This window comes from Lissotriton vulgaris, chromosome 9 (assembly GCF_964263255.1).
Source record: "Lissotriton vulgaris chromosome 9, aLisVul1.2, whole genome shotgun sequence".
Lineage (NCBI taxonomy): Eukaryota > Metazoa > Chordata > Amphibia > Caudata > Salamandridae > Lissotriton > Lissotriton vulgaris.
This window is the reverse complement of record NC_141697.1, coordinates 134,355,839-134,374,677: the sequence shown is the minus strand read 5'-3', so window position 1 is coordinate 134,374,677 and position 18,839 is coordinate 134,355,839. Positions and strand designations below refer to the sequence as shown.

Below are 18,839 nucleotides of genomic sequence, written 5' to 3'. Positions count from 1 at the left end.
CAGAAACTCAATAAAGTTTCTGCTCAACACCGAACCCATACACGAAGCAGATATCCATTTTGAGGTATAGTCCACCAGAACAACAACAAACCTCTCAGAGGGAGCTAAGATCTCAAAAGGACCAACTATATCCACAGCCAGTTTAGTCCATGGACGCTCCGGTATAGCAACAGGTGAGAGAGGGCTTGTCCTCACTTTCCTTGACTTTTCATTACCAGCACAAATGGTGCAGTCTCTGACCACAGACTCAACTCCACGGTCCAACTCTGGCCACCCATAGGACTCCCTAACCCTTGCCTTCGTAAGGCTGCGTCCAAGATGTCCCTCGTGTGCCAAATTGATTATTTTCTCTCTCATCATCAAAGGAGGAATCAACCTTTCACCCCGAAAAAACTCACCCTGTACGATGTTTAACTCATCTCTCACATTCCAATAACCCTTAGCTGAATCAGGAACCTCTTTCAAAACCGGCCAGCCACTTACTGTAAATTCCATAACAACAGCTCTAGCCGGTTCACTTGAAAAGCAATCTTTCCATTCTACTCAATTTAAATCTGACTCTTTCACCCAGGAAACACTTTGAGGCTCAGAGTCGCACACCATAAGCTTCTCTAAAGGCGATCTAGAAAGAAAATCAGCTGGTATATTCTTAAGACCAGGTAAGTATTCTACACAGAAATTGTACTCCATGAGTCCTTCAACCCACCTCTTGATCCTAGGAGTCATGCATTCAACATTCCTACAAGAAAACAACTGTACAAGAGGTTTGTGGTCCGACCTGACAATAAAAGGTATCCCCCATAAATAAAATCTGAAATGATAGCCCAAGAGCAGGCCAAAGCCTCACGCTCGATCACTGAATAGCGCTCCTCAGCACTCTTCGTGACCGAGAAGCAAATCCAATGACTCTCAGTGCCATCAACCATTTGCGACAGTACAGCCCCTAAACCACGTATACTTGCATCAGTAGTCAAAATTGTTTTCTTGTGCACATCAAAATGCCCCAAATTTGGCATCCTCGCAATTTCAGATTTCACCGTTTCAAAGGCTTCAGTACATTCCCTGTACCAATTAAAAGCAACACCTTTCTTCAAGAGAAGCCTGATGGGCTGCATCACGCTTGCAAAATTGTGAATAAACTTAGAGTAATATTCAGACAATCCATTGAAAGATTTTACTTGGTCTTATTAGAAGGCGGTGGAGCCTGTAAAATAGCCTCCGCCAAATCAATCTTGGGACTAATACCCTCCCCTGAAATGGAGTGTCCCAAATATGATACAGAATTTACTCTAAACTTGCACTTCTCACGTTTCAAGGTCAAGCCACATTCCTTCAGTCTAGACAGAACTCCAAATAGATTAACATCATGCTTGCCTACATCACTCCGGTACACTAAGATGTCATCTTGGAAGAACAATACAGAATTGATACCAGCCAAAATATTTTTTATTACTCTCTGGAAACAAGCAGCTGCATTAGCTAGCCCGAAAGGCGTCCTAATAAATCTGTAAGCACCAACTGGAGTTACAAAAGATGTTAGATGTCTTGATTCCTCGTGGAGCATAATCTGATGTTATGCCGCCGATAAGTCCATTACGCTAAACACAGTGGCCCCACCCAACTTCGACAAAATCTCATTTATATTAGGCAAAGACTGCCTTTCAACCCAAATTTAACTATTTTGACTCCTCAGGCCCACACACATCCTAATTTTGCTACCCTTGTCCTTTGGTGCCAAAACAGTGGGCGCGAGCCATTCCGAGGATTCTATTTCCTCAATCACCCCAAGTTTCAATAGCCTATCAATTTCTCCTGGAGTGGTTTCAACATAAGATTAGGTACCTTTCTTACCTTGTGCACTACAGGTTTTGCATTATCTATTAAAATTGTTTTATGCTTAAAACAATTCAAAAGACCCAAATTCTCACTGAAAACCTCCTAAATGTCTCAAATATGTCCTGAATGTCACTTAGTTGGGAGACTAACATAACTTGTTCGGGAGCATTTGGATTCAAAATGATCCCAAGGTCTCTCTGATGACGCCAACCGAGAAGATTATCCCCCCTTTTTGCCACATAGATCTTGCCTTTAAACAAAATAGTCTGGATAGAGTATCCAATCAAATCATCTTTTGTCTCGCATCCCCCACAGGATTGATATCAGGAGGCAAAAGTTTGATCTCGTCAGACCCAAAATTTGTCACTAATAAGTGTAAATAGTGAACCTGAATCAGCTAATACAGGAACAACCTTATTTGCAATACATATGTCACAAGTGGGCATAGTCACAACATCAGTATCTATAGGTTTTACATCATTCACAGCTTCAACTGGTAAGTCCGTGATACAATGAACGGAGTGTTGAATCCATTCTTCTTCATCATCTACAAAATTCACCTTGTTGTCTTTACACATCCTTGTGTAATGACCCTTCTTACCACAGTTCCTACAAACTGTACTCTTAGCAAAACAGTTGGGATAGTTCGGTCCATGTTTTTCACTTCCACACCTGGGACATCTAAATTTATTATCTCTGTTGAAACTGAAATTTTGTTTTGGTCTCTCAGATTTCAAAAAAGTCTTTTCTTGTTTTAAAGGAATTTTACTAACTGGAGGAACACTTGTTTCTGGTTGAAAAATTTCTCTGTTCTCATTGTTAATGCTTGAAACAGGATCTAATTGGCTAGGATATTTCCTTATTTCTTTCACCCAAGTAGAAGTATGCTCGACACTTTCAACAATGAGTATAGCCTCTTTCAAACTGGGATTCTTTGATAATAATTTTTCCTGAATCTTCTGATCATTTGTGCAACGAACAAGTTGATCACGAATGAGAGAATCAGTGAGCTGTTCGAATTTGCAAGTCTGCGCAAGAGATTTAAGTGCAGCTACATAATTTCCAACTCTCTCAGTCTTTCCTTGTGTACGCATAACAGATTTGCTGGTGCCCCTCTATATCTCTCGCCAGCAATGCGCAAGCGCATTGGCAGGCGAGACCTAAAAAGGGCAGTTGACCATTTTTAATTTTCACATGGCCTTTCAATCGTACTTATCAGGCGAGTTATAATGGAGCAATGAAAACATGCCTGGTCCTTGGTTCACCATACCCCTGTGGAAGACGACTACTCAGATAAAATCTGATAACGTTCTTATTTTACAGACCGCGTTCCGTTCATCTCCTGGTGTTTGCCCTGTTGGCCCTAAGTTGGCAGGGTGTGCCCAGACGTGCGTCTCTTGCTCACTTTTGCCTCTGGATTCAAGCTAGCCTAGCTGATGACGGCTAATTAGCCAGAAACCAGTCCCAGGATGCTTGTTTCTGGTCCAGGAAGACCTAGTTTGGCAGTTCGGGCTGAACTATTCCCATGAGGATCAGGGTCAAGACTGATTTGCATATGGCTGGGTCTGAACTGGGATGGCGAAGTGAGCTAAAAACGATGATGGATTCAACCCAGATCTAATAGTGACTGGGGGTGAGTGTCTGGAAAGTGTTGGTGCTCCATCCATCATCTCCTTGTGTTTGCGACGTTCTTATTTACACAGCAGAACATGCCGACATTAAATGATGCTGTCTGGTGGCCAATAAGTTGTCTTGATATGTGGAAAATTTAGATAGCTCGCTGAAATCTCTTGTTATGGCCACCTTTCTCATGCACCTTGAATGTTTAATTTTTGGTAACAGCCATATGGCAGCAAGACTTTCCACTGGCTTCCCAGAAATAGGCATAGTTTGTAGGGACAGTAACTCAGCAGAGGTTTCACTACTGGTCAGGTGGCTTCTTCCCACACTGGAGTGCTGGCCTCTTAAATGTACAGATCTACCAAGCCGTGGTTGAGGTGGCCACAACTTCTCCTTCCTTGCTGGTCAAGTTAAGAAGTTAGATGTAGCAAGCAAACGTGCTTTTTCGATTTTTTTATTATTAGAAAAAAGTTCACACGGTCTGCCAGTCTTGGACAAGTGCATTTGTCTCTTGTTCAACTTTCATGGGCTGTGAATCAAAGAAACTCCATTTAGCCTAGTTGTACTGGTCATGTGTCATTTGTATATTGGAAACCTGTTGTAGATAAAGGAACATCCTGGTGGCCAACCTACCTGCTGCAAATTGGCGTCAGGAAGGGGACCTTAAAAGGATGTCGGTTGTCATGGTCATTGCTATAAGTCTGTGTGCAAGTTGACCATCTTGTGCAGCTTGCAAACTGGATCCGAATGGACTCAACCATTCACCAAGTCATCCAGGACGCACCCACACACCTCACATGCAAGTCCTGCACTGATAAAGGAAGGAGTCTCCATTTATGTAGATTGCCTACTGGCGTTTCTCACTAAAAGGCCCAATACAATTAAAAATGCTGTTGCCACTAGACAATCTATTTGCTGCCACCATCACCAGTGACTGGTGTGCAGTACTTCCGTCTGGCTGTGCCACAGTACCTAATCTCCTGTTGCTCATCTATAAACCCCAACAAATATCTGCATGAACTCAAATGTCACCCATTCTCCACTAATGATCACACCTAACATCTTTTATTTTAATCTACTAAGTAACTGAGGTGAATGCTTTGAATGGTTTGCTTGAGCTCAAAAGACTAATCCAGTCATCAACAATAATATTGGGGAGGAGCTACGTCAGCAAGCAAGATGGCTGCTTAAGCTCCCGGCTCCGCCGACCTCCGTAACCCGCCACAATATCCTGTACGCTATCCTGATTTTACGCCCAGTCTCTGTATGTCTGAACTGATCCACACTCCGATGGTGAAATCCGGACATTTTTATCGGCTTGTTTGACAAAGTTCCATCGAGTGGAAGTTTGCGGCCTACACCAGCGGTGAAGCCGGGGCCTGGAGTACTTTTACAGCCGGGCTGTAGTGCAACAACATCGGCCAGGAGGATTGGGCTGGGTCCGGTCAACCGGAGTGGAGGCCTTAATACGGCCCGCAATTGACTGCAATCGTTTCCATCGCTCAGCATCGACCGAGGGGTGAGTCAGCTTGCTGCCGGCTGCGAGTGGGGGCCCCGTCCCGCGGCCCGTCTCTTGGTCTTCGGGGCTCGGCGGTTCGGGGTCTCTGATCTGCGGTCTTCACCGGGTGTACCGCGGACGAAGACTGGTCACCCCTCGCAAACTGCACTTTCGTGGTCTTGCCTGTTCCCCCCCGAAGATGCCAGATCTACCCGGGGAGGTAATTGCGTCAGATGTCGGGCATGAAACTATGAATCGTGTGGTGCATGAACTATCAATGAGGTGGATACTAACTGAACTTTGGGCACTTCGCTCACATGTGGACACTTTGGTGAGCAAATTGGATACGCGCCTATCCGCGATGCTCCGGACGGACCCGGGCCTGGCCCTATCGTTGGAACCGGACTCTACAGCCATTCAGACCGCGGCCATTTTGATTCCGTGTGTGAGCCCCGTGAGGAAACTGGCACTGGAACCATTGGATGATCCCATGGGAGATTGTGTTTCCGAGGATCTCAAGATCTTGCTCAACCCTCCACCACCACCAGCTTTGGAGAGGACATTGGGCGCCCCCCCCCCCCCCCCCCCCCCGGAGACTTTTGTTTGTGACTCTCTATCTTGTTTGTTGTCGTCTTCTCCTTTCCTGGCGACGCTGCGACTCCTGCGCAAGATACAATGGATCGGTTCAACTAGGAGGGAGAGTCCGTCTACCTCTACAGCTGCTCTGGACCAGGGGTCTCCAAACCGGTCCTGGAGGGCCGGATCCATGCCAGATTTTTGGGATATCCCCATTGAGATACATGTAGTAATTTAAAAAAGCTGGCATGGATCCGGCCCTCCAGGACCGGTTTGGAGACCCTTGATCTGGACCCACTGCCGGTCGGTAGCCATGGACTGCTATCTGATGACTCTCTGCCTCTTTATTGCTTCTTTTTGGGACTTTGGGTCTTGCTGGGAGGGGCTCGCGTTCTGGTTCGGAGGGGCCAAGGTTGATACCGACTGGATCGGGAATGGTTGGCATGGCGTTTATACATGTTGGACTCGTAATTGTTTGCTCTGAAAGGCTGGGCGGTGTTACACGGTACCCTCTACTTTCATTTATATTGTAGTTTCAAATCTGTCTTTATAATGATAGAGGGTGGCTGTCTCGGGCGGGGGGTCAAAAGGGGCCGGGAACCTACACGGAAATGCCCTCCTCCGACCTTTGGGGTTTTAGTTATTAGGGGCGACAGGCATGCTGCTAGTGGCGTTAGGCTATAGCCATTTGCAGGGGTGCAGGGTGGGGGGTTGGATGGGGGGGGGTTATTTTGCCTTTTTTATTTTCTATGGCCTTTCTTCCTTTTTTCCTTTCCCCCCTCTTTAAGGATCAGTATAGCTATGAATCATCTAGACTCTTACTGTGTGCTCTTATTTTGTGCTGACGTTTTATGATATCCTGACTTTTGGGTGGGCGGGCTTGGAGTGCCGGAGCAATATGGAATGTGACTTTTGTTGCCTTTCGTACAGGTCTTGATGCTCTGGTGCCACCTTTTATCGTAGTGGTTATTTCATGCAAATCCTGTTTTTACCCTGTCCCCCGTATTCTGTTTGATTGTATAGCACCTGATCCTCCCATATAAAATATAAAATGAAACCTTTGTCTCATCCTGTAACCCACATAGAACAACAGGGTGAAGAAGGGCCCAAGGGGAAAAAATATTTATAGACCTCCCCCTCGGCTTAGTACAGCCCGAGGCAACGACGGAGAGTGCGTGGCCTCCTTTATCCTGAGCCGTTGCCAGGTGAGGTGAGGTTTCTCATCCCAAAAATTTGGGAGAGGAGACACCACTTTTAAGAATGTCTGTAGTTTGTCCTTCACAGCACAAAACATAAGTGTTGCAGTAGTGATCCATAGGTCCTGACGAAATCCTATAAGGGATGAAACATGTTGACCACATAACATCGATGGTAAATAGCATTTTTTTTCCGCTATTATCACTGTGCTTTTAACCATACCGTCTTGATGGGCAGATCGAATAAAGTTTTCTTATTGACACCAAGATAGGTATTTTTACTCACATGGACTATTATCCTTTCTATTTCACATATTCCTTCACACTTCTTTCTGGCACTGCAACTAAGCCCTACCAGCCTCAGACTCTGTCATCTTTTGTGGCTAAAAGCTCAACCAATGGTTCCTAAGCTAGCGTCGAGATTCTCTTGAGGAAGGGCAGTTTGGACACCATTTTTCAAACTTTGAAATCCCAGATGACGAAGTTCCACTACTGAGTGGGCTGATGGGTACTTGTGTTTGGGTTCCTATCCTGAACTGTGTCTCAATACTCACTATCCTGTGTGTCTCTCCTGTATTGTAGTACTCTTTCAATTTGAACCATCTGTGTAGAACACTTTATAGGCTTTGCACTTCTAATGGTTTCATAAGAGACCTAAGGTATCTTCCGTGTGTGTCATCCTGTAACCCGCCTGTGCGTTCTTAAATACAACTCTTATCCTGTATCGCTGCCGGACCCCGGGATTGTCGGCCGAAGAGCCGTTTTGTACATTAATATTGGAGATTTTAAGTTTCTTAGCGGCCGGCCCCCGTGGTTGTAGACCCGTACTTGTATTTTATCGAATGCTACAATAAAGGTTTAAAAAAACAAACAATAATATTGGACTAGCCGCTAGCCTTGGCTTCTGTAGCGTCATGCTGCCTGGTGTAAAGCACTTCAACTCTTCTTCAGGGGTTATAAGCGCTATATAAAAACAATTACAATAACGTGGGCTGAAGGGTCAATAGCCAACCTCACTAAGAAAGGAACTAAAGATCAGAGTCATCTCAAAACAATCTTACTCGGTTGACACCTTGTGGTTTTTGTTAGTCATCACAGATGTGCTGTGATGAGGAATACAAATATAAAAAATAAAAAAATCTAATGCGGTCAGTTGAGTTGATTGATTGTAAAGTTTGCTTGAGTAATAACAAAAGGATACATAGAAAAAAATATACTGTGCAGGAGTGCACAGCTTTTCTAAGCATCACAGAGAACTTCTTTGCCAAGAACTGCATTTTAACCAAAGAGAGAGAAATTGAAGCAACTGGGAAAAGCTAAATTTTCTACCATCTTCGGCATACATCTCCCCTGAGCATCCACCATTCTCCCTCCCTACATTCAAAGTGTGGCCAAACATTGCATTAAATGTCTGTCCCTGGCATATACAAACACCCCAGCAGTTAAAGGGTGAAAGGAGAGGCACGTTGGTGCTATGGCTCAGTGGAACGTGTTAGAGAAAAGGGACGAGGGGCAATTAATGGGTCATAGTGAGGATGATCATTTAAGCATAGCATTGGATTTAGTATATTTGGTGCTCTATGCACACCCTTTCTAAAGTATTGTTTTTTTCCTGTTACTTTAGGAGTAACCAATGATGTCATAATAGAAGAATACCTCATGTTTGATGTTGAAGGGTTCCTTGCAGGAAGGTAGGTATGTTATTACGAACTTATGTCCAATGCTTTCCGGTGTAAAACATTTACATGGTGCAAATGCAGATCTGCAATGTTTTTAAAAAAAAGTATGCTCCTTATTTGGTTTTGCATATGGATAGACTTTTAGAAGTCCCACACCCGCTGTTGACTTTCAGCACATTACAATGCCAGGTTATTTTTGTAGATTTGTCTTTGCTCTCCTGTTTCTGCCTCTTCAATCCACACGATTACTGAAAGCTAACCCCTACAGATTGGGTCATGTTTCACTAGAAAATAATTATTCAAGTTGATGGCATTTTGCGTCCTAAGTTGATAAGACTATGAAGGGTAGATGAGGCAAGTTCATTTAGAAGGCCGACATTATGGTTGCTTAGTCACAGAAGCACAAGTGAAAAAGACTTATCTTGCTCATGGAGCCAATTTATTGATTGTTCCAATTACCTGAGGGGCAGGAGTTAGTTGAATGCATTATGAGTTTTGAGGAACAGTATTCCCTGTGGTATGTCTTCCAACTAGCAAATCTAAATATATATATTTCACAGAGTTGGCAATAGTGACTCCGTAGTCCAAATCAGCTCTGATTTTACAATAAAAAAAGGAATTCCTTCTTTGTTTATAAATATGAAAACATTTGACAAATTTGCTTGCAATTTTCCTATCAAATACCATTAATGGCTAAATATCGGCATGTCAAGTTTCGGCAGATGAGTTTGGGTGAAAAATATGGGGTAAAAAGTGTGTTTTCCCTTTTAACTATTGAAGGAATCTTTGCTCTCCTGGTACAGCAAAAATCACTTAAAATAATTATAATAAACCTGGTATGAAACTAGAAATTTAATCAGAAATGTGATTTTGCTGCGTTTGGTGAAACTCGGAGGGGTAGTTTTTGAGAGACTAACATTACAAAAAGTTGTCTGGTAAACTTCAAACGGTTAATTGTAGAGATAGCCTTACCATCGACTCCAGAATTAGCACAGACTCCGCTAATCCAAAGAAAAATAAATACATAAAACACCACTGGATGAGGGAACCTTTTGCCTTGTCATCCAAATAATTGTGGGCATGCAACAGCCACAGGACACAGTCTTCAGCACTGGGGTGTGGGTTTGACCATAGGATATGGCCCCTGGCCATCCACAGGGTCCCACTCTCTGAGACCGGCAAGCACTGCAGGGGTTGACACAGAGTTGACTTCCCACAGGGCCTAGCCTCCAACGGTATTGAGTGAAGTTGGCTGTAGGCATGGATTTTGGCTGCAGCGCCTAACACTCCATTGATGGGCAACCCCCACTGCACATGGCCATGGACTCTGCAATCAACTCTGCGGGTGGCCAACACCTGCAGCCCACAACCTTCTGCCATGTCCACAGGGAGTTGGCTGCACCAGACCAGACCCGGCACCTAATCTATTTGGCTACATGCAGTGGAGTGTTGGCCAAAGACTGGACTACCCAGCAAAACCCTATCAAGTGCGGTCAATCCACATGTGCAGCCATTGGCCAATCACAGCATTGGCACTCTAAATACATTATTCTTTTTCTTCCATTTTTTTTGCAGAATTTACTAATCTTATGCTGGATTAGTGAATCCTGATGCCCAAGAGGGTCTGAAGTCCAAAGGAAAGGGCCAGAATTTACAGATTCTACATAGAATCACAAATTCAGGATAGGATCTCGAATTTTGTGATAAAAATAATTTTTTATTATACTACCAGGCAGGCGGTTTGGGGGGGGGGGGGGGGAAACCAGCCCACACAGGCCTAGGTGTTAGGATAGGTTCACCATGCCACTTTATGCCCCTTTTCTTTTTATCTTCCCCAACATGGTGCTCAGTGCACTGTGTTAGGCATTAGCAGCTACAACAGAAATGTTTCAGTGACAGCAAGCCAAACAGAATGCAATGGGTTAGTTGCATGGAAGAACTCATTATTTCAATGCTGCAGCCTATACTGTTACATTGACTTATCCTTCTCTATCATTCACTTTAAAAGAAAGTAAAGAGTATGCGAAGACGTTTTAAGCAGTCGCTTTTACTTATTTTAGAGATTTTTAAAGGTGGTGTCATTTTCTTCCCTCTTTTAAAGTTAATTAATTGAATTGGCAATATAGCCGATCTTAAGGCTGCAACATTTACATTTTTATCACATGTAACCATTTGTCGTTCTAATGTAAAGTGAAGATACTGTAAAATGTGACTTTGAAAGAACTGCTACAGGTTCCCTGCACATGGCCGGGACTATTCAGTGCTTACAATTATCAATTGAGATCCTGTCAAGGAGCCTACCTTACCCAATGAGTCTACAGATGGATGGTGACGAGTGGCAGGAATAGAAATCTACTACCGTACCAAACCGGGTAATCTGACGGTCTCGGGTGGCAAAACAATGGACATCAGTGGCCCTAGTGCACCCCTTCTGTAATAATTATTGTGCTCCGGCTATTCCAAGAAGGTGTTTCATCTGACTGCAGGTGATCCCTAGTGATAATAAAGGAGTATCTTTGGCCAGGCTGTCTTATATATGCAGGGGCAAACAAGATGTCTGGAGACACAGATTGTGTGCCATATAAAGTGATCGTCAGTGTGCTTCCCACAGCCCCTTTACTTGGGGTGTTTCTTCAGAAGAGGATATGGAAGCTACTCTAGAACCGGCCCCCTTCCCCCACCAACACCAAATTGGGTGCGGACACACATTGCACCCGCTACGGGGGTACAACTACACATTTATGACAATAAATAGTGTTTTTTAAATGTTACTCTTTTGGATCTATTTGGCAATGCTTAACCTACCTTTAACCCGCCGAGTCCTGCCCTGCTGCCTGTGCCCTGTTCTAATGCTTTAACACAAGACTACCGGAGTGACTCCAAGGGCTAGTTGGTTTACTTACTGATCAGAGAGCCTCAGTAACAGAAAAGGCTCAAAGATTGTTAACTCTGCACCTGGACCCAGCCTGGGTGAGTCCTGAGCCTCCCAAGTGGTGCCTCACAACTCATGGACCCTTTGAAGTGGTGCTAAAGGTGCGTAGATAGTCAAAATCCAAAACATAGGTCTTAAAAATATTTTGTCTAAAAACTGCTCAGAGAACTGAGCGGATACTAGGACCTGCCCGCTCGTCAACCCTCTCAAGGTGCATCGCTGGTCAGCCTGGCTTTGTGGTATCTCCTGCTATGTTCTTCTACGCAGCAGCACATTCTATTCATCAGCTCCTCTGAGAAGGGGTATCTGAACATAGGAATCTTCACTTAGTCTTCCTCCAGCATGTCACTGTCAACGCCTCCTCGGACACAGACTGCAGCCTTGCCATGCTGAACTTGACCTTTTCAGTAGTTTTTACTCAAATTCTTTTTAAGTCTGAAGGTGAGCGGAGAACGGGCCCAACCCATTTCTTGTTTTCCTAAATAACGACTTTGCCCTGGTCTCACACGCCTAGATGTCCGCGAATGGTGCTTTGATCTTTTAGACTATAGATTTCACTTTAAACTTTAAAAAAGTCATAACACCAGTTCTACTGATTTGACATTTTGTTGTTTTGGTGTCAAGAAATGTGTTGACGTTTATTCTATATTATAAAGTGGTGTGGGATTTTTCTTATGTTTTGTTACTGTTTTTGCTGCAGAAATACTTTATGCAAAAAGATCAATTGATGGACAGAATGCTGAACAATATCAAACATTCACCCCCCAGTATAGAGATCTGGGCCTAAATCCATCACATTTTGTTTTTTGCTCCCCATGCCTTTCCAGTTTAAATCCAGCTATATGTAATCAGTCTTGACCCTGCTCTCCATGGGAACAATCCAGCCCGAACTGCCAGTCCAGGTACTCCCGAACTGGAAACCAGCATCCTAGGACATGTTTCGGGATATCACCCCCTCATTGGCCAGGCTAGCTTGGCTCCTCATTGTTGCTGCATCACATTTCACCCTAAGTTGGGTGGGTATGGACATATGTGGGTCCCTTGCTCGCCCTGCCATTGGATACAAGCTAGCTTGGCTGATGAGGGGTATTACCACCGAAACTAGTCCCATGATGGTTGTTTCTGCTCGTGGGAGAACCCGGCTTGGCAGTTCGGACTGGACTTTTCCAATGAGGAGGAGGGTCAAGGCTGATTTGCATATGGATGTATCCAAACTGGGGTGATTTGGATTAAACACAGATCTTTGTGACTGTGGTTGCATGTTTGCATTGTTCAGCATTCCTTCCATCATTTGTTCCTTTTATCAATTTACTTGGGTCACTCAGGGTGGCACAAGCTGTGCTTCAGGCTCTGGTGACCCCTTTTAACACCCATGCCCTGCATACTTCTGGTACCATATACTAGGGGCTTATAAGGGGTGCTAAGTCCTTGCCAATTGGAGTTACTAATTAACATGGATCAGTTTTAGGGAGAGAACACTGGCACTGGGGCCTAGGCAGCAGACTCCAGTGCACTTTCAGAGTTCTAACCATCCGCATTGGGGCAAAAAGTAGGGGGAAAGTGACCATACAAAAAGGGTACTTTCCTACAATTTTGATATTCGTTAAATTTTATTCTGGCCTATATGCCAGACACATCTCAGTTTACAGTGTCTGAAAAACAATACCTTCATGTTATTGATGGTGAGCTATGATCCATGTTGAACTTGTGTACTGTGGAAATCAGATGTTGTAATTCTGCCTATGTCCCATATCAGGCGCCAATATCGTTGCATGTGCTAAATATGCCACTTTAGTCTAAGCTAATTTTGATGTGTCACCCATGAGGGCCTGAGAAATAGTGGGGCCAAGATGCATCCGTGTTTCTGGCCATTAAAGGTATAGATGTTTCACGTCGGTCTTCTCCCATCCACCAACTTCACTTATCCTCTAGTATTGCTCTGTAAACCAATTTATATTTGTAATCGGCTTTGGTATTTGCCCCATAAGTCCAGCTTGGCTCTGATAACCTTTAAAAAAGCTACTGAGAAATCTATAAAGCATTCAAAAAGTTTACTGGCTCTAGACAAATTCACTTTTGTGTCAATGTTGCTAAAGTAATTAAGTTATCTGTGGAGCAATTCTGGTGAAAACCCACCTGATGGAATATGACTTTGTTCAATAGTGCCACCCGTTTTTTGTAGATGGGACAAGACATTTTGCAATGAATTTCCCATCTGCATCTAACAGTGCTATCAGCCCGTAGCTGTGTAGCGAGTCTCTTCGGCCTCTTTCTTAGATTAGCTGTATATTGGAGACTTTCCAGGATGGTAATACACAGCCCAACTTATTTTCTTAATTGATTATTACGGTTATTAGTATACCTGTTGTTGGATTCATTTTAATGGAATGTATGATGGAATTCAGCTTGCGTTTTTCAAGCATGCCTTAGGAACGCGTCATTTGAGCGAATGCGCCTTTGGCATGCATTTGTTCTGCACGCAAGTCATTTTAAAGACTTGCCATAGGGGGTGCTGGATATTGGAAGAGTTTAATTTGCTATTCCAAATCCAGTCTGTGCAACAGTGGGGAAGGTGCTGGACTATAATTCCAATACCACTTCACCATTGCGCCCCCTAAAGAAAGTCGTAGTAACGACTTGCTTGCAGAACAATTGTGTGCTAAAAAATAATTTGTTCTGCTACCGTCCCTGTGAAGGCACAGCGTAATTCTGGCTTCGTCCTAAAGGACCTTTTCTGTTTCATGAGGGCTACTAGGAGGCCTTTCGGGCCCTATGCCCCGGAGTTGTTGGTGTTATGTTATGTTAATGCGGTTTGTTAAGCGCAGTCATACCCTGAGGTGTCTTGGCACTGGTGTTGAATAATAGCTGCTGTTTCCAGTGTGGAAATCGAGCCATTGGGCTACTGAACCTGAGAATTGTAAGGGTCTCTTTTTACCAATTTGACAAGTATTCTTTCTATGTTTGACATTGAATGTGGTAATCTCAACCCATCCTGAATGATCTTGTTCCAGGACACAGAATCTTTTAGTATTTGTTGTCAGTATTGCCGTCTAGAGTACCAACCACACCTGTTCTTGATTATCTATCTAGTTTTGATCCTATGAATATCCTTTTTTAGGCCTGTTTTGAGGTTTTTTATGGACCTTTCTTTGCCTGTGGTTGTTTCTATTTTAAGTATTGTCCTAATTTTGTCCCGCAAGTTATTTTACCTTTTTGAAGTTTTGAGATAATTGAGTTTTGAACTTTTTGAATTCCTGTTTTCCTTGAATCTCTAGTCGCCAAAAAGTTGACTATTTCTGACCGGTGTTTATGGCTGGTGGGGACCATATGGCCAGGGTTATGCTGAATAAGATAGTGTTAGGGTACTTACAGATTTGTTATTACATTGTAACCCCAGATATGTTGAAGGAGTTTGTCAAGAACTCAATTTCAGGCAATCGTCCAATCTCCTTTGACCTTTATTTCATCGCCGGTAAGGTTCTGTTCTGTTATCGTTTTTATTTTTTGGCATAAAACAATATGCTGTGGATTATAATCAGTTTCAGATCTAGTTATAATTCAGTATTCCTTCATTATATTGATATCCGTGTATTTTACTCAAAGGGGATGTGCATACATTTTATACTTGATACATGTAAGTGAGATTTTGATGTATCTGCTGTTTTTTGCACATTGCTTTTATGATTGTTAAAATCGAATAAAGCTTTATGAACTTGATATCCGTGTAGGATATACAAGTGTAGTTGATTATGGAATTCCTCCTATTGGTTTTAAAGGTCGTGCAAACTTGTCATTTTGTTTCTTCCATTCAAGTGTCAGAGGCCGAGATTAAACTGTGTAGAACTAATTAATCTACTTGACCAATTGGTATTTGCCTGTCCAAATACTACGACAGCCGGCCACACTATCTTCTTGCGAATGCATGCCATCAAAATCCCTAGTTAACAATATCAGTAAATGTTTTTTTTTTTTCATTATTGTCCACACTCAATCAAACTTCTATTTGACTTATTATAGTTGTAAGGTCTTTCCTATCTTTTGCTAATATGGGTGATGTGTAATGGGGGTGCCAATGACGATCTACTATCATGGCTACAGGTTGTGCAGAATACAGCAGCCCGCCTTACCCTCAACAAGCCGGCACGGACCCAGTCAGGCCCTTTGTTGAACCAGCTACATTGGCTCCCGGTGAGGAAACGAGCTATCTTTAAGATGCTCTGTGTGGTCTTCAGATCACTACAGGGGGAAGGTCCTGCCTATCTCAGCAATAAACGTAGGCGGTACCAACCGGCTTGACAATTAAGATCTAGCAACGCCAACCTTTTGTGTATTCAGAAGATACAGAGATTAAGGAAGGGCTGTAGGGCCTTCTCCTATTTGACTGCAAGCCACTGGAATAAACTGCTACAAAATATCAGGGCCTGCAGTGAGCTAAATAGCTTTAAGAAACTTCTAAAGACATGGCTGTTCTAGATGCACGTGCCCAAACTTGCCTTCTCCTATAGCGCCGAGAGATCCCCTTGGGGATGATTCGTTTTCCGCTCTGTAAAGTAAGTGTGTGTGTGTGTGTGTGTGTATATATATATATATATATATATATATATATATAATATAATAAGCTTTATTCGATAAAATTCATATCATAAAAGCAATTCATACATTATTTTTAAAACATTCGAAAATACAATCAACAGCATAAGACATTTCATAGCAGCATGTTAAGTGTGAAGGTTCAGTCACTGGATTAACAGTTTCCTTGCAGTCCTAAGTCGCCATGCCCAGCCCAAAAATTTTGCCATGCAGGTAGAAAAGAAAGGACTAGCGTCCGTACGTAAAATTCACAGTGCTTCTAGATGAGAACGGGTTCCCAAACGCATGCAGAGGGGCTTCAACCACCTACGTCTCGGGGCAGCATAAACATTGCACTCAAACAGCATGTGGGACACAGACTCTATCCTTAGAGCACAAAAAGGACAATAAGGTACAGTTTGGGCCGGCGGTTTCCAAGTGGACGTGAACTCACATAATGGGAGCACCCCCACCCTGAACTTGATGTACAGTGATCTGTCCCATGAGTTCTGGATGATATCCAAATAAGGTTCCCTAGACGGTGACTCTTTAGTCAACAGGAACAGTGATACAGATTTGCAATGGGTTGTACTGCAAACTCTCTCACTATCTACCCATGCCCAATAGATCTTTTTGAGCTGTTGTTTCGGAGGTGCAGATTTATTAGCCCAAGCCTCTCCTAATCCTAGTTTGTACAACAACTTCTTGACTTCTCTGAGCCAGATGATTTTATTCGAGCCCGGCAGTGACATAATGGCGTTCAGAGCTTCTGCATAGCTACGAAGCTCATGAACATTCCAGATTCTGGACCATAACAGAAGTGGACGTAGTTTAGCTTGATCGCAGATAGCCCGGGTACCTGCATCTAGCAGCAATGGGATGGTTGGTGTGCTGTGGGGCAACCCCATAAGGTCTTTGTGAAAGTTGTTCTCAAGGCGAGCCAGAGTATCAACTTTATGAGTGCCCGACAGTTCGGCACCATAAAGTGCCGCGCTCACAACCCTTGCCCTATAGATATCCAGGGGCGCCCCTATAGGTTTTAATGAAGAGGCACGCTGCTCCTTGAGCAAGGCGCCTGCCACCCTTTTATGCGTCAAGAACACTTTGTGGTGGTGTGCCTTCCAGCTCATAGTGTCACTGATGCGTATTCCCAGGTAATCAAATTCTTTAACGCGATCAAGTGGAACAGAGTCTAGGAGGGGAGGAAGGACAGTTTTTTTGGGCGGATTAAGAACCAAAAATTTGGTTTTTCCTATGTTTATGGCCAAACCCCTTTCGTCACAAAAGGCCTTAAAGCTGGAGAGCAGCGATTGGATGCCCATTGGGGATTTCGAGATGAGGAGGGTATCATCCGCGAACAGGAGCGTCGGGATTTTCCTACCAGCAAGGGTGGGTGCATCTGATGGTTGCTGAAGTAAGTGCTCCACCACTCCGTTGATATAAAGGGAGAACAGAGTGGGGGCGAGCACACACCCTTGCCTAACGCCCCTGTCCACAGGTATGCGAGGTGTTTTCTCTCCCTGGGTACCCCATCTGATTTGGGCAAAATTCCTGTCATGGAATTTTACAAGGAGCGAGAGCAGGTAAGGGGGAAGGCCTAACCCATCGAGGACGTTCCATAGAAGTGCTCGTGGTACTAGGTCGAACGCAGTCCGCAAGTCAATGAAGACCATATACAGACTGCCCCCTCCTAGCACCACCACTTTCCAATAAATCATCAGAAGGCGGAACGTCTGTTCGATTGTGCCTGTTCCTGCTCTAAAACCCGCTTGGAGATCTGACAGGACATTATTTTCATCGGCCCACTGACTAATTCTGCCCAGAACCACTTTCCCTGCCACCTTTTGGGAAGAATCCAATAAGCGAATTGGCCGGTAATTAGCTGGATCATCCCTAGAACCTTTTTTAAAAATGGGTACAACTTCGGCGCCCCTCCAGGAATCTGGAAAAGCACCGCCCAGTAATACCTCGTTCAAAAGGGAGGAAATTAATCTGCTCCAGGAAGATGGGTATTTCCTGATTAGATCTCCAGGGATCCCATCAGGACCTGCAGCTTTATTTGGGACGATGGATTGGATTGCTTTTTCAACATCCGAGCTAGTAAATAGCTCCGCCTGGCACATGGGCGCAAAAATAGATTTAGGCAGTGAAACCGTGAATGGGACCCCTGACTGGTGAGGACCTGGGGGTGGAGCAGAATATAGTTTCAGAAAGTGGTCAAACCAAACGCCCCCTGGAATGTTGCAAGTGAGCTGTTGGTCAATCGGCTTTTCCCTGGATCTTAGAAGGTCCCAGAACCCCTTGGCATCCTTCCTGGTGCTTGCCTCTGCTAGATCTCCCCAGAAGTTAGAGTCATACTCCTGCTTGGCTACAGCTAAAGTTTTTTTATAAGTTTTCCTAGCGGCCCTAATATCAGCTACATTTTTGGTTTTTAATGTGGCCACAAGATCCCTCTTAGCTCCGCGACAGTTGCCTGTAAACCACTTAGCTGATTGTTTCACGCGGCCTCTACGGGTAGATTGGGGAACAAAAAATAAATTGCTCAGTGCCAAAACAGTCTAGGTGTATAGGGGTAGAATCCTAGTATCTGCACGCTCTGGGGTATCCATCCAGGATTTTACTTTTTCCAAGATAGTCCCGGCTTGGGTCATCCTTGTTTCATCTGCTGCGACTTTTGCCCACTTCAGGCGCCTACTACAGTTTGCAGGGGCTAGTTCATGGGTAGTTTTCCAGTTATGGCCAGGAGGGCCTTGGTTTCCACCTTGCCAAGGAGATGAAATAGTTAGTGATAGGGGATTGTGATCACTGTCACTTGATGCTATGACCTCCATGTCTTGATGATGTTGCCAGAGGTTGTAATTGAGCATCACATAATCAATCCTTGAAGTGTGGCCTGGTCTGTTGTAGGTATGGGCACCTGATTGGTCAGATTT

The 18,839-nt window shown here is 44.0% G+C and overlaps 1 protein-coding gene across 2 annotated transcripts in view; it reads left to right on the top strand.

Annotated features, from left to right (window-relative positions):
• OIP5 (Opa interacting protein 5) overlaps window positions 1-18,839 on the top strand; it is a 170,737-nt gene that overhangs the window by 7,946 nt on the left and 143,952 nt on the right. For both annotated transcript variants that reach the window (XM_086936582.1, XM_086936583.1), the window contains exon 2: window positions 8,351-8,417. In XM_086936582.1, the coding sequence (XP_086792708.1) occupies window positions 8,351-8,417 (67 nt within the window). The remainder of the gene's footprint in view (window positions 1-8,350; window positions 8,418-18,839) is intronic.